A 15,972-nucleotide genomic window follows, 5' to 3' on the forward strand; every position below is an offset into this window, starting at 1 on the left:
ATACAAGTCTATTTTAGTGGAGAGACCCCAGTGAGTTCTTCCATTATTATGAGGGATCATTACAAAAGATTCCCATTCACTTGTGTGTATTCAGATGCTTTTCAGGACTGAATCCATTGTCTTCTCTTGCATGACTCCTTGACCTTTACATAAACATACATTTCAACTTTAGTCCTAAACCTTAATTCAAAACCAGATAAATATATCCATCCTGCAGAGGATTTTGTATCCATGTGGGGGAATTTGGTCCTCTTAACAGTAGAAGTACAAGTGCACGCACACACAGCCACAGCCGGTTCCCCCTTTGCGATTACTCCTACAAAACGCCTGTCATCCTTACTCAGTCATACACAAGCAGGGAGTCAGCGCAAGCCGATGGATCAATTTAGTACAGAAAAGCTGTGGCATTCTTCAAATGTAATGGGCTTTGATGTAGACACTGAGCTGCATTACAGAGCCCTGCTGAAGCCACTGAAATCTCCTTTCATCTGCCTGCTTCCTATGCAGAGGACGCTGGCAGGAAACGTGCCTCACTTCTGCTATGCTGTGTTTTATTATCATTCTTCTTCTTGTGCTTAGAGCCATGCAGTTCACAGCGTGCACACCTACACTCACACATCCTCATTTGACTTGCATTCATTTATGGTTTTTTTCAGATGCATGTGAAATAACTACTTCCCTCTATCTTGTTTCATACGATTGGTTCTGCCTGCCAGCCAAACATGTGACCCTACTTGTGACACTCACGTGATCATATTGAGCCTTTATGATAATAAAACAAGGCCTTGCTCTTATGAGATGTCTCCTTGTTTATAAAGTATGATTCCATCTGTGTAGCACTCCTTCCACAGCTTCAGACTGCCCCCTGGTGGAAGCTAACTTTATAGCATGTGTCTGCATTGTTTTGTATATGCGAGGGAGGTTTTTCAAATGTGTTATTTTGTTGGAGTGAGGATGACTCTCTGAATTGGCTCCCTTTAGAATATATACATTGGTATAAATCTCAACAATTACACATCTAAAATACGATATTTGAAATCTGTTGCAAATGAAGGCAAATACAAAACATTATGATCATATCCATAACCAACTTCTCGGTGGCAATACAGTCAACGTTACATTGACTCTTCCAATTGGACACACACTAAAAATACTGGGTCTATATTTTATAGCTTTAATTTCTGACTGCAAGTGTAAACCCAAGGCTTCTTTGACCCGGCTGCAGCACTTCACAGTTCTCGGTAATGTTCCGTTTAAATTCAAGTGTCTTTCTATCAGTATGTGAGACACGTTTCACTGCCATCACCCCTCCTTTATACCGAATTCTGTCATGCTGGGAATTGCAATATATCTAACCCCTTCCACGTGGCTTGTAATGCCACCTTAATGACCACAGAATTGGCCGCCTAACATTCAAATCACTCTGTCAGGCACATTAAATAAAGATAATGCAGCATTTGCTTTGAAAAGCTTTATTTATAATAACACTTAAAAAGTCATCCAGGGGGAAAGCAAATAAACAATAATACCATTAAGAATATTTACTGCTCTTGACTTGGAGGCAGAGGACTGAATACTAATGAATGAGACATTAATGGGGAGGTATTTGAGCACAGAGCGCACATGTATCTCTAATTAATACTGCTCAGTTTCTATTGTGCAGTATTATGGCATATTAAACAATGTTTTTTTTAATTAGATGTTTTCATGGCAAAATATACAATTACATTTTTTTATGTAATTGTATGCCATACTTTACTGTGACTTTGTTAACCTTTTTTTCACATTGATTTGTTAAATACATCTGTATTATATATATATCATACATATCATATATCAAATAACATATTATGACTTTGATTTTTTTTTTTTAATGCCCTCTTTGAGTGATTTACTATGACGTACTTTAAGACATTCTATATTATACTATAAATTCATACTACATTACTATTGTATTGTATTTCATTTTAGCCATTGACTTTCACAAGTCATTTGATACATTTTCCACATTTTCTTTATAACTAATTTAGCTCCAAAACTATTTAGGCAGTACAGCCCATAATAAGAACACATCTCTGAAACTTCTCACAGCCTTTCCCAGATACGTTTGAAAGTTTTAATAAAGAAGGAGTCGCTGTGGAGAAAGGGTCACTTGTTGTCCTAAGTTTACAGCATTAGAAGTTATTTATTTTCAAATGTAATTGCCATTTTATCATGAAGTCAAATGCACATAGAGAGATAAAGTGCTCCTTTAAACAGAGTAAAGCAAGACGGATTACTGTGATAACCATTTTATTAATTGAAAGTTGGCATCAAAGTAATAAAAGAGACACGCAAAATATGAACGATTTGAAAAAGAGAGAAAAAGTGACAAACTGCAGCTGAGCACCAGAAAATAAAATACAAACAAAACAATACATTTTCTGATAAGTGATAGGGCAGAGGAATTCACCTCAATGTCTGTGGGCTTAGTCATGCAGTTACAACAAGGGTTTACAAGTTCAAATATTATATAAGAATCTCAATCCTTTTTTATCTGTGAGAGAACGTTGAATGTTCTGGTAGCAGCAAGAAACCGACCTTTTATGGTACATGTATTTTTCAGTGAAATCAACAATTGTAGCTTAAAAACGTGTTGTGATATCTGGCACCATAAAATCTTTCACTTCAATGTCATTCTTGGATGGCTTTAAAAACATCAGCTTATTAACAAAGGTCGATTCATCCATCTTCAGAGACAGTGTTCCTTGATCTTAAGTAGTGTAAGTGTCCAGGAGTGCAATAGTCAGTGTGTTTATTGGGTGGGTAATGCTGCTCCACTATCCAACAGTCTATCCATTGGCTGGCCCAAGTGGAATATCTTTGAGCATATCTCACGATTACCCATTTTATTCTACCATATATCTTTACCACACTCGCAGGGCTGATTTACCGTGTCACACAAACTGTATCTATGAGTGTGTTTTCAAATTATGACTGTTTAACGTGATATGTTGGCCATGAAGAGCCATGAAGAGAATCCACCACACAGAAGGCATGAGGGTTGATGAAGACTAACCTCAGAGATCATGGTGAAGAAAACATAAACACTTTTTAGTTAACTATACTCCTCTAAAACACATAACATGGATATATCTATGGCACATTTATCAAGGTAAAAAAAAGCTCTTAGGCTTCACTTAGTTAAAGGAATACTTCACCCCCAAAATGACCATTTGTATGTCAATTACTTTCTCTGAATTCTTGAAGAAAACTTTGAAAGGAAGAATAAAAAACCGGAAAACATTCTTGATGAATTGTGGGAAAAACCATCTACTAACATTGCCATTTAGTGGGGGAAGTATTCCTTAAAAGCTCTTATTTGTTTGTAAACTATACGCCACATTGCTGCTTCAACATTCCATGGAATGTATAGCACTATGTTAAATAAAAATCAATCTACAAATAAAACACAAAAGCACTTTCTAAATCATAGAACGTGTAAGACTTGTAGCCTCCTGCTGAGTTAGCCCAGGCTCTCAAAGGCACCATGTCTGGTGGTAGAGCGGCCACACAGATGGGGAGATGCAGCTGGGGCCAGGCACCTGGTCAAACACTCACAACATTATTTTACAGCTATCTCTGCACAAGAGATGGTAAACACTCTGTCCTGGCTTCAAACCAGACCACTGACAGTAGCCATTTTCAATGCTGACACTGCACCATATGACATCCAGAGAAAATTACTTATTTACAGCTGGCACACATACATACAGTGCTGCATCATCACACAGGTTTATACTGTAAAACAAGGCTGGTACAGCAAGCCTACCATTCGCTGATCTCCTCAATGTCATCATTTCACAGACTTTTCCCAGCACTTGATGACAAATCCTGAAAGTCACCCAGCAGAAGTTCTCATTATTAAAAAAATCCTCCAGTCATTGCCTTTTCATGTGAAATTACAAATTATTATTGCAATGTCTAATACTAAATAGGGATCTCTTAAGGTTATTAAATCGTATAAAATGAGCCATAGTCAATGGCTGCCAAGGCCAATAGATGCAACTAAATGATCAGAATTATAAGCAGTGCCCTATGGCTAATATCCAAATCACTTTGATAATGATGTTCATAGTCCTGAAATAATTGTCTATAAATCTCTACAATCTCGTTTTTTGTAAACCAGTTTGAATTGCCTAATTGCGAAGTGCTATATAAATAAACTTGCCTTGCCTTACCTTACAAAGTGTGTGTGCTATTAATGTTAATTCCCAAATTACGCTATGTTAATGCAAGGAGTCTGATTTGAATAGGCAACACATAACAGCTTGGCTTGGCTGACGCTGTATGTTACTCATGTTTACAATTGAGAGAAAAAACAGTGACACCTAGTGCTTAGTCTTTCAAACTGATTTAGTTGATCAAGAAATAATAATTCACCACCTTCGATCGACCTAAGTAAGAAGCATCTTTGGTCAGCCATGTACAACGTGTGTTCAGGAAATACTCTGAACCCATGGGATAAAAGACGGTGTAAGACAAATAACACATGCAAACTTCAAAACAGCCACATGTACAACTGTAATGTGTTAAAATCACTTTCTTTCTGCTATTAACCACATTATTTGGTGATGCAGGGCAGACCCAGCTCCAATCTCTGTGTGTATGGATTCATTGGTTTATCAGTTTCACAATACCACTGAGCTAAGGGGGGTCTAGCTCTGAGAAAAGTACTCCAGGACGAGGCGGAGGTGTCCCAAGCGGTCTTTGAGGCAGGCCAGGGACAGGACGGTGGTTTGATAGGCAGGGTCCAGCTGGAGGACGGATAGCAGCCACCAGCACCAGGCCGGCCCGTTGGAAGAGGCCTGGAGGAGAGTGACACAGGTTTAGCATAGATAAATGCATAAAGTATAATGCAAGCCAAGTCAAAAACTCACAAGAAAAATACCTTTTTGAAAAATACTCAGAATTAAGGTCACACATTTTAAAAATTGGGAAAAAATGAACCAATTTTGCTGAGTAAAGCAATGTGGTTCCTTGACAAAAAGCTTGATACAAAAAGAAAGAAATTCACACAGAATTGTGAAGTTTTTTTTTTCATTCTGAGAGAGCATTATTTTTTTCTTTCCTTAAATGTGATGTTTTCTTCTCTAAATTGTATGACTAATCCTTGAAATTGTATTTCTAAAAATCATTTTCAATCATGGTTTCACAACTGTGGAGGAATGTATGTATGTTGTGTGCCTTAGCATTTTGAGAGGCCTTAAGAGTACTGTACACTTGGTATGCTTTATATGTGGAGGCTCTGAATATCACAGTGAATGGTCTGGACCCGGGGCTACACATTGTTTAGTGTACTCCCTGGTGGGGGTTTTACACGTGATAATATGTGATGTGTGACATACTGTCAGAAGCTGAAGGATTGTTTAAAGTGGACCTATCATGCTATATTTTAAACATATATTGTAGGGCCATACCTATATAAAACATGTCTGTGAAGTTTTTTTTTCAAAATACCAAACAGATCATGCATTTTAGCCATGCCTCATTTCGCTCTATTTGCTCTATTCCAGCCCTGGGACTGATTCTGCTTTTGTGGCAGACTACAGCGATTTGGGTATCGAGGAAAATAGAGAGGGTTGTGTTTTCTGACACTTGGTGAGTTCCCTGACACACCGGGGACACATATTCATGTTTAAAAGACGTACAAAAGTGCATTTTGCATGATAGGTCCCCTTTAAGTCTGGGTCCAGTTAAACATGCTATGCTAAAGGCTTCTCTGATCAGATGTGTATTGTAATAAACATACTGTATGTTTTCAGTTAAAGATAACTATAGCTCATCAAGTTATTCTTCTTCCAGATCACAATCTTATCATGCATGCTGTAATGTTTTTTCATTCAACTGGAACTATATCCCTATGAACATAAAGTCTGTTTTATTGCGTTTTGTTACCACTGTCAGTAAGGGAGCTCTGAATGCAGGAAAGGTATGTAAACATAAAACAATAACTAATAGCTTTGAGAATAAAAGCAGTTATTATTTTCCCGGTGATCAATTTACTTATTAGAAGCGTGTTTGAAATATCATTCCATCGCAAATGAATTAATGGACCATGGATAAAACATAATAAAAAAAAGGGAAGTAGACATGCTAGATAGCGACTGCATGTGTTTGATGAATTTGGAAAGTGATTTGATTCATTAACCTTAGTTAATAATGACTTAGAAAGACATAAATAGGTAGAAAAGTCCTCCAACAAAAATATTCTCCACATTGTAATGTTACTGAAAGATAATTCTAGCCGTGGGCAACATGACAAAACATAAGTAAATATTGCTCTGTGGTTCCTGGATGCTGCTAGAAAATAAGATGTTAACCTACAGTAAGAACCACATGTGTTCTAACCTGAATGTTCTCGTCCTTCTCTGGCATGGTGCCGTACTGCCTGCTGATCTGATCGCGGATGCGGACGGCCAGGCGCTGGTACCAGTCCTGAGCCTGCTGGTACACACTGTCATGGAGACGCTCCATAATCTCCAACTCACTGCCTTCAACCTGCGAGAAGGAGGACACAGACAGGAGGAAAAGTGAGAAGAGGTTCAAGTTGTAATATTTTGTGAATATTTACGTGTTGCTTTAAGTATCATCTCTGGGACCTTCAGGTCCTCCAGGTACTCGATATCAGCGGTGCTGTATCCATCTCGCTGACCTCTCCTCAGCACCTTGAACCTGCTGACTCCCAATGCGTCCACAAAGGAGCGTCCATCAGGCAGCACCTCCAGACTGAGGATCTCCAACATGCAGCCAAAGTCTGAAAACCTGAGGCACAGCAGGAAAAACCATCAAGTCTCGAATCAATTCACTGGTATTTATTCCTTAATTTGAAGTATCAAAACAAAAATAGGTCAGAATAGAACACTTTCTTTGAAGACCACGTCTGTAGTTCATTATGAAGACATTTATAGTGAATATAATGATACAAAATAATGCTTTCTGATTCATCATAAAAATGTCAAGTCAAAGCCATTGTTTACGATTGAAAAATTATTAAAACAATTAAAAGTCCTATAAAAAGCTTTAGTAGTATGGCATTTAAACTGTCAAAGTCATACCCTATTTTATAATTACAGTGTAGTATGTTGAAGGTTAAGGAATGTAACATTATAATCATAGGCTAGTACGTTGTAAAGAAGTCATTAAAAACTTAGAATCGAAAGCAATAAATTAAGTACTTAAACAGTCATAGTACAGTATGTCATACAAATGTCATAACAAATCAAGTATAGTAAGTACCATCAGTAAGTGATTAATAATACATAGTATATTATGTCATAAAAATGTTCAGAATTACTGAAGAAGAATTTCTATATATATTTGTTTTGGTATAATCTCAGCAAAGTAGTTTGTCATTGACGTTTAGATTAAAATGTGAAAAATGTCATAAATGTAACTGCATTTTCTTTTTTAAAGGGGGGTCCACTAAAATGTTATTAATGAGGCATACTTACACACAAAAGTTTAATAAAGTTGCATAATCAATATAATGAGTTAAAGAAGTGTTTACAAACATTATTTTGCCCATTGTTTGCATATTTTAGTATTAGTTGCGGTTGGATATGTATTCATAACAGCTGGGAAAATGCAATGGCATGATCAAATACAGTGACAGAACAAGCAAATATCTGATTTCCAGCACCAGATTGGTGACCATGCTGCTTTTCCAACCCACTCAGGGTCACTTATGACTGATCTAAACTTTGCCCACTGTGCTTCCTGCACGGTGGGCAATCCTATCAGGCTCCACCTCGCCTGCTGCGAGTTCCACAGTGAGGTACATTTCAAAAATAGTCTCCCCATACTCTAAATAACTGAACATACCTGTGGAAATGTAAATGCATTTACCTCACTTGCGTCTAAACTGGCTATATTTCGATGCTGCTTAAGTTAACACACAATTATCTAACCAAATCAACAACAAAAAGAATACAAAAAAAACTTGCATACCCCTTGCCATGCTCATAGCTGCACATGCCAAACTTTTTGGTGCCAGTATCCATGCAGCGACGCATCATCAGCCGGTATCGAGGCTCGAAGATGTGCAGGGGGCAGGGCACGCCGGGGTACGCCACCGTGCACACAAATATAGGGATGTCCTTAGTTAGACTACAGAGGAGGAGACAGAAGAGAAAAGAGAAGAGAAGTTGGAGGCAGGGAGAACAAAATAAAGAAGAATAAGGGAGAGGTTTGTGTGACCAAGGCGAGATGGTTGCTAGCGAGCTGCTAGAATGAATCACGGGTGTAAATTGTGTGTGTGGTGGACGCCTACTTGGACAGTTCAGCCATCTCCGTTTCATGGACCTGTTTCCTCTCTGCCAGCTGTGAAGGGAAAAGACTGGTCATGATGTCCTGAAGCAGAACCGTGGGGTTATACTTCCTGTTTTTGAAGTACTGGGAAGAGAAAAGTGAACATAATCAGCCATAATTGCAATTTAATGACGCTCATAACCAATTATACATAATAGTATAGTAACAAATTGTTATCTTTGTACTGCAACAAAGAACAAACCCAAGCATTTAAATATATAGTTTGGTGCAATGAAGTTGCAGTTTGAAGCAAAAGCCATTTAAAATATGGATATAAGATTTTGTTCACAGCTTTGTATGCAAGTGGATACATGCATTCAAATGGTGATTAACACAGTGTTATTTATTGTGTCTAAAGATAGATTTATTGAAGGCAACAACACAGATACATGTATCGCAGGGCGTTTTTATGGAGTTTCTTTGTAGTCAGACAAGTACTGATTAATCCAGTTGAGCAGGAAATACAGGCATGCAGGTTCACAGTCTTAATGGAGAGCAGAAGAGGCCAATATTGGACAAAGGTTTTTGTTAGCTTGATCAGAATCACAATCTTTACTTAAACCGGAGGCAAATTGTTTTTTTTAACAGTTGCTCAACAAAATTCAATTTAGTAAAATAAAATAAAAACAGTATACAAATAAGAAGGTAGATTCAAAATGTGCAGTAAAAGATCAAATAGAATGAAATGAAAATAGTTGTATAAACAATCATTTCTAATGAAGTTGAATTACAAATGTGCACATTTTACAATATACAACAACCATAAATGTTTTTTTTTTAAAAAAGGAAAATATAAACTGTGGTGTATTAATGAAAATTATTTTTTAGTATATCTATTTGTAGAGATTAGCAGTACTTGTCTCTCAACTACAACTCAATTCCTGTGTTTTAAGTTTCTAATCGGACTTAAAACAATGTGTGGACAAAGGAAGAGGAATTGCAAGGATGATGGCCAAGAAGGGTCTGAGATAGTCGTAGTTGTGATGAATTAATAGTCACCTCTTGTAGGGGCTGTTTGCAGAGGGGACAGCGCAGGTTGTGATCCAGACTCCTCTCGATGCAGTTTTTGCAGAAGGTGTGGCCACAGGGAGTGGAGGCTGGCTCATAAAACAACCTTCAGAGGAGAAAAACTGAATTTGAAACAACCAGGATGAGGATGGATGTTTGTGCTGCTGGTAAAGTTTCTAGTGAGTGATTGTGAGCATACTGTATGTGTGATTAACATTAACCAGAGAGAGAGGAGAATAGGATGAACCTGATTTATGACACTAAGACGGCAATGCATTATTGATTAGAGGGAATAGAGAACACCGACCTGATGCAGAGAGGGCACTCAAAGTCTGACACGGTGAGAACACTCAGAGTTTTTTCCCTGCTGTGAACACTTTCACCTGAAACACAAAGAGAGCTTTATGATGCCCAGCTGAGGAAGAACTAATGGTTATTATGCAATTTCAAAGCATCTGGTGGGTGTTACCGCAAAGCTGCTTGTAGCGACAGTGACAAAGAGGATTCATGATGAGGACAATGATGATGATGAGGAAGATGACAGACAATTTATCATAATGGTGTGTCTGTGTGTACACTGCTGTGTGTGTGTGCGCGTACCCCGGCCATGCCCATCTTCCCTCCTCATCATCATCTCCTCGTCCTCTTCAGCAGCAGGGAGGAAGGAGACAGCTTGGCAGAGGCTGAGGCAGCACTCTGTACCCGTATCATACTTCACCTTGGAACCCTAAACGCACATAGTTAGTAGTTAAAATATCAGAATCAAAAAGAAAATTCCTAGGTAATTGGGTTTTGTTGCGCTTAAATAAAAGATACAAAATAAGTAAAAGAAGAAAATACAAATGTTTAAAAACAGAAGGATTTAAAATAAGAATGTGCAATAAAATAATAAACACAGATAATAATTAGTTAGGATATGATAATCCTATGATATGGTGAGATATGATCAGAATACCTTTTTATTTTTGAAAGAAATTAGGTTTTATGTGACTAAAATAAAACGTGAAAATAAGAATAAAAAAAAGATATAAGATAAAATATAATAGAATTAAGACTTTCATAATCATTAGCAGTTAACGTAATAAAATGTTATCTAAACGTAAGAAGTTAGGTAAAAATGTGCACATCATACTAATATATATTACATGTATACTACAATATATACAGTGGTGTATTAGTATCATGGAAAAATGAATGCTGAATTGCAGTTTAAAAGGGTTTGCTGATGGCAAAGTAAGTCCTTGTGCCAATGTATTGACTCATTTGTATGTATTTGCATTCACACCTTCCATGCTTATAGTTGAAGTGCACATAAGAGCCGTTAATATTCTCTCTTAGCTTACCTCGTGTGCTTCTCTCCTCCCTTTTCCCTCTCCATCGTCCCCACATGCCTGATTGTCAGGGTGAGTTGGCCCCTGGGAGCCACTGAGGCTGGTAATGGCGCAGGTCCCTTTCAGGTACTCGGACACCACTTGCAAGATGCAGGACCCCTCCTCCGGCACTGTCCATCCCTCTGCCTCCAGAATCTGCCATATGAAAGATGTCATGATAAAAATGAGTCACATAATAGGTATGAATATAAAAGTGTTATTTGTTTTACCCAGTGTTAAGCACCAAATCAAATAAAACAAAAATGTAAAAAAACATATTTGCAAACATTTGATGCACCCTGCATGTAAAATGAATGTCAATTAAATAATATTAAATATATACTGTTTGAATTCAAAAGTTGTGAAAATAATGTAACTTCTTACATTACTAACATACTAACAGGTATTTTTGAACTGGGCTATACAACTGAATAGTCCTAAACCACAAGTGTAAACTTTGAAGGGGCTTCTATTAACCAACAGCTAAAACCACCAGACTGTTTTATCCCACAAGCCATAAGACTACTTAATGCCTGAGCTTGCACTATTTTTATTGTTGTTGTTTTTTTTACGTGTTTTATGTCTTGAATTTGCATTGTTGAGGAACCTGTGACCCAAGTTTCTCATTCATTACATGCTACACCGTAGTTGTGTATACGATATGATAATAAACATTTGAATTGAAAAAATTGAATTGAATATTATGCTTTATGGGTTTCCCTTTCTTATAGTGTGTTATATAGACGTGTGTGCATGCAAACGGTCTGCAAAGGCTACATTCCCTAAGCTCCCTCCAGAGGGAGTTTCTCTCCCACACATTCCCCCCCTGCCTGAAAGGCCTCGATTTGACTCCCTTGTTTACTTTCGTAACATAATTATACACTTGCGCTTCTATAGGTTAGCGCTGCAATACATTGTAAGTGATCGGTTAAGGGGCGGGACATCTCTAAGCACTTGACCAGCCGGCCAGCTAACCAATCAGAGCAGACTGGGCTCTGGTTTCAGACAGAGGGTGAAAAGAGGTGCTGCAGCACAGGCAGTATGAGAAAACATTTTGAACAGCAACACCACATGTCACAGTAGAGGCACAAAATACAACTTTGAACCCGAACATTTGCAAAATAGGGCCCCTTTAAAACGGTGAAGGATATATTTAGGATATACATATGTCTTCATCAGTAAGTGATTAAATGACATGTGTTTCATTTCAAATGTGCCACTAGTTACTCCCAAACACTGATTAATAGTAATGATAATAATAGCAGCATATTGAACCATGATGTGGCCAAATAAAAACATTGAAACACTAATCTCCTTTATGTTTATCAATGATTACAACAACAACTTATGGGAGGTAACTGATCACCTAATAGACATGCATGAGGTGTGCATGTGTCAGTCTGAATCTATTCTCACAGAAAAAAATAAAACAACACATGCAACTTTATCACTATATACAAATGCTACCTAAGCTCTTTGGAATATTAGATCCAATATATTCCAATTTAAGTCTTTCTATTAAGGATCCTTTGATGAGCGGTTACTAAAATCAACACACCTTCTTGATCTGGCTCTTCGCAGGGGCAAAGTCAGCTTGGAGTTTTAGGCAACGGTGGAACTGGATGAGGGCATCTGTCTGCTGACCCATTTCCAGCAGAACATTCCCTTTACGAAAAAAGCCCTGCACAAACAGAAAAGGGACATCAGCACCACTTCCTGTATGAGTGAAAGAAGTCTCTAAGTCATCAATAACCCAATGTCATTTATATTTATAATCCCCTATTTTTGCAAGAGATAAATGTTTTGCAATTTGAAATGGGATGGGAAATGTGTTGCACACTTCTCAAAAAAACAATATAAATGAATATCCTTCAGAGAGCATTGTTGCATATGCAGCGAGCCACCTACTGGCTGAATGACATAATGACATATATAAGAATCTGTTTGCATAACTTTGTTAATGACATAACATCAATACAAGCAGAGAAAACCGCTTAGCACGCTTAGATTAGACTCTAAATATACAAGGGTCCACACCCCTTTCTTTGTGGTTATGAGTGTGTTGTTACATGCATGTTACAAAACCAATAGTGCATTTCGGGTGAGATTCAGCATTGAGTTGCACAGGGGGCTGAACTGAATTAAAGCCCTTGAATTGGTGTTGTTAATGAGTAACTTCAAAAACAGATTATACAAGCGGGACTAGTGTATCTGTTGAAACACTGTCAAAGTCACTCACCTCAGTCCAGTTAGGACAAAGGCAGCAGAGGTAGTCGAGGTCTGTCAGAGCATCAGAGAAGTGCATCAGGCCCGAGTTAGCTTCAGCTCGGTACACTTTCAAACTCTGATCATGTGGGACTGAGGATGAAAAACAAACAAAAGAGAGAGTAAAATAAAGAGATGTATAGGCTCATTTGAACAGGGTTTTAAGAGCTGTGGCTTAACGCTGTATAGACTATATGTACACGCCTTTCTACATACAAACATTCAATATGTGTATTCCTTTTACAAAATTTACAGAATCAGGTTTATTGCCAAGTAGGTGTGCACATAGTTATATTTAGACTTTAAACAAATAAAGAGACACATTTACACAGAATATAAATATACAAGAAATGTAAGCTAAGTACAGTGAAAATATGACAACAAATACAGCAAAATATATTTTAAAGTGGCACATTCTGAATGCTTAAAAGGAGGAAGTGTTATACTGAAATGTGCAAAATTCAAAAGAATTAAAAGATTTGCTCACATGATTGTAATGCATATGTTTAGGACTCTTTCAAATCTCAAATATGTTGTATATGCACGATCACTTTATGGCTATGTTTAATTGTGCTTGTGTCTTAAAGGTGGGGTATTGTGGGGAAACCAGCTCGAGTGCGCTAGAATTGGAAACTACGCAGCCGAACAAAATCTGCCTCTTCAGAGCCCCTCCTCCAACACACACGAACGCGCACATGTCAAATGAGGGCACGATACAAAATAAATTAAAAAAAGATAAGTTTGTGCACAGATGGAAGGCTGCATCCACGTCCTCCTAATCATTTCCTTATTTTCCAACCATGATATGACCACAGAAATGTAACAGCTGGAACACACAGGCGACAAGTAGACCAGACTGACTAACTTTCTCCAGTGCATCCTTCTTATGCAGCACATTACATTACATGACATGTCATTTGTTAGAGGATTTACATACATTCAGTACTGTGGGCAATCCCCACAGGGTGAAGTGTCTTGCCCACGGACACAACGACATGCTGACTGCAGTGGGACTCGAACTTGCTATCCCTTTGATTAGAAGTCCATTATACTATCCACTGAGCCACAGCCTCCAGCACATTAGTTTCTCTTCTGGAAAGGGGGGCATTTGGATACTTGTTTACTTGTTATATATTTGGGTCATCAATCGCTTTATATTGTGAATACAAGGCATCAGGATCTGTGTTTGACCCACCAAGTGTTCTGTTTTCTGTCATAACACCTCCTGTGTCTCACTGCTGTGCAAATTAGGACTGGACAGCAGAATGGGATGCACCATCTGTCACCAGCACTGGGCACAAGCCAAACCTGTGAGCAGTGCGTAAAAGTAGGACTCTGAACTGTCTGCCTATAGGCCTACTTAATCCTGGGAAATTGTTAATACAAGCAGTGCCGCAGGCTTAGGTTGACACAAAAAAGCAACAAACGCACTGTATTGTTGCTATGGTGTTGTGAATGTGTCCCTTACCTAAGTGTAACCTTTCGTTGGTGATGCGTAAAGCTTCCGTGAAGTCGTTGGATTTGAGCTTCTCCTGTACTTGGCACTTGGTCTTTGTCTCGTCGGGGCAACACTTATCGATAACGCTGATGAGCATGATGTTGTTCTTCATGCTTTTCACGTCTCTTTGTTTTAACCTCTCTTTGCACACCGGGCATTTGGACGGCAGGTAGCCGCCCACGCACCTCCGGCAGAACGTGTGGCCGCAAGCCATGGTCACCGGCTCGCACATCAGGAAGAGGCAGAGCGGACACTCCAATATATCCATGGTGGCTGGGTTATGTCACCGAAAAAAAACGTGGTTGCTTGTTTGGCAAAGCGACGAGGGCTGCTAGTCTTGTCTGTGAAATAGTATTGCATGCACCACTTAAATAACAGACTGACAGCTAACGATCCAGTTAATGTGTCCCTTAATTCTCCGATCACATCTGCTCGAACCCGACCCGGTTTCTGTCTAGCTAAGCTTCTGCTAATAAAGAGCTATTATATACTCTTATGCTTACCCTACACATTCCCTTTGCAGACAGACATGTATCTATTATATACTCTTATGCTACCCTATCCATTCCAGCACTAACTTACTCTTTGGTTTGGGACACATTACGTCTTCCCCGTTCAACCAGGATGAATAAAACAAAACGCTTCCCTCGCCACTCCGAACTCCACAAACGCAACGCGAACCACACCAGAATATTTTTATATTAGTAGTCTTTCTTTTTCGTAGTCCGTGTCCGCGTTTAACTCCTGTAGCGACATATCCACGGCCACAAAACGGGGTTACTGTGTTACACCATTACTTACATAAATAAAGACCACGTGACGCAGCAGCGCGCCATCCGATTGGATGAAAGGAGGGCTCTCTGACCTGTTGTGAAACCAAGGATGCCGAGTTTCATAACATAATGTCTGCGACAAAAGTTATTGGTTTTTTTTCGATAGAATTAACACATCTGGGAGGTATGTTGTAAACTGACAATGTCGTGAATGTAATCACAGTAATTTTTATAATCCAAGTCAAGAGTGCAGTAGGTCTAGGGGAAAATACCCTGTCGCGGTGTAGGGAATCCCAGCAGAGGATAATCGCAGGGGGGGGGGGGGGGGGGGGTCATGACATAAACACAGTGGTGTTCATCCCCAGATACTGCTTATATACCCGAAAAATTAGGCCACGTGTAGAATGGCTAGAAAGAGCTGACAGAGCCTAGAGGTGCAAACAATATGCTCTGAGTTACTGTTTCTTGCAGTTGTACTCATCACATTGTGTTATATCAGGGGTCTCCAACACGTCGATCGCGAGCTACCGGTAGCTCGCGGGCAGCTTTTCAGTAGCTCGCCGCTCGATTATCGATTATAGCGTAGTAACGTTGCTTCTTGATTTTTCGGCCGCGGCCGGACAATAAAGTGTTTTTATTTTAGAATTGTTTCTGTCATACAAATATAAAATTGGTCCGTGACGCAGAGATCAAGGAGCAGATGCGACAG

General features: G+C 38.8%; 1 protein-coding gene across 2 annotated transcripts; it reads right to left on the bottom strand.

Moving 5' to 3' along the window:
• Positions 1–2,294: 2,294 nt before the first annotated feature.
• Positions 2,295–15,301, bottom strand: lonrf4 (LON peptidase N-terminal domain and ring finger 4). Of its 2 annotated transcripts, none has more exons than XM_034092975.2 (12): positions 14,461–15,301; positions 12,967–13,085; positions 12,286–12,408; positions 10,701–10,883; positions 9,958–10,084; positions 9,665–9,740; positions 9,349–9,463; positions 8,312–8,433; positions 7,990–8,148; positions 6,642–6,804; positions 6,391–6,540; positions 2,295–4,847 (listed from the first exon to the last, which is right to left on the bottom strand). In XM_034092975.2, exons 1-12 carry the CDS (start codon positions 14,756–14,758, stop codon positions 4,698–4,700), a joined length of 1,785 nt encoding a protein of 594 aa, XP_033948866.1. In that variant the 5' UTR covers positions 14,759–15,301; the 3' UTR covers positions 2,295–4,697. The 2 variants fall into 2 exon arrangements, with proteins under 2 accessions (XP_033948866.1, XP_033948867.1); XM_034092976.2 differs by lacking the exon at positions 14,461–15,301 and adding an exon at positions 13,480–13,571.
• Positions 15,302–15,972: the final 671 nt, after the last annotated feature.

Source organism: Pseudochaenichthys georgianus, chromosome 10, assembly GCF_902827115.2.
Source record: "Pseudochaenichthys georgianus chromosome 10, fPseGeo1.2, whole genome shotgun sequence".
In the NCBI taxonomy this organism is placed as follows: Eukaryota; Metazoa; Chordata; class Actinopteri; order Perciformes; family Channichthyidae; genus Pseudochaenichthys; species Pseudochaenichthys georgianus.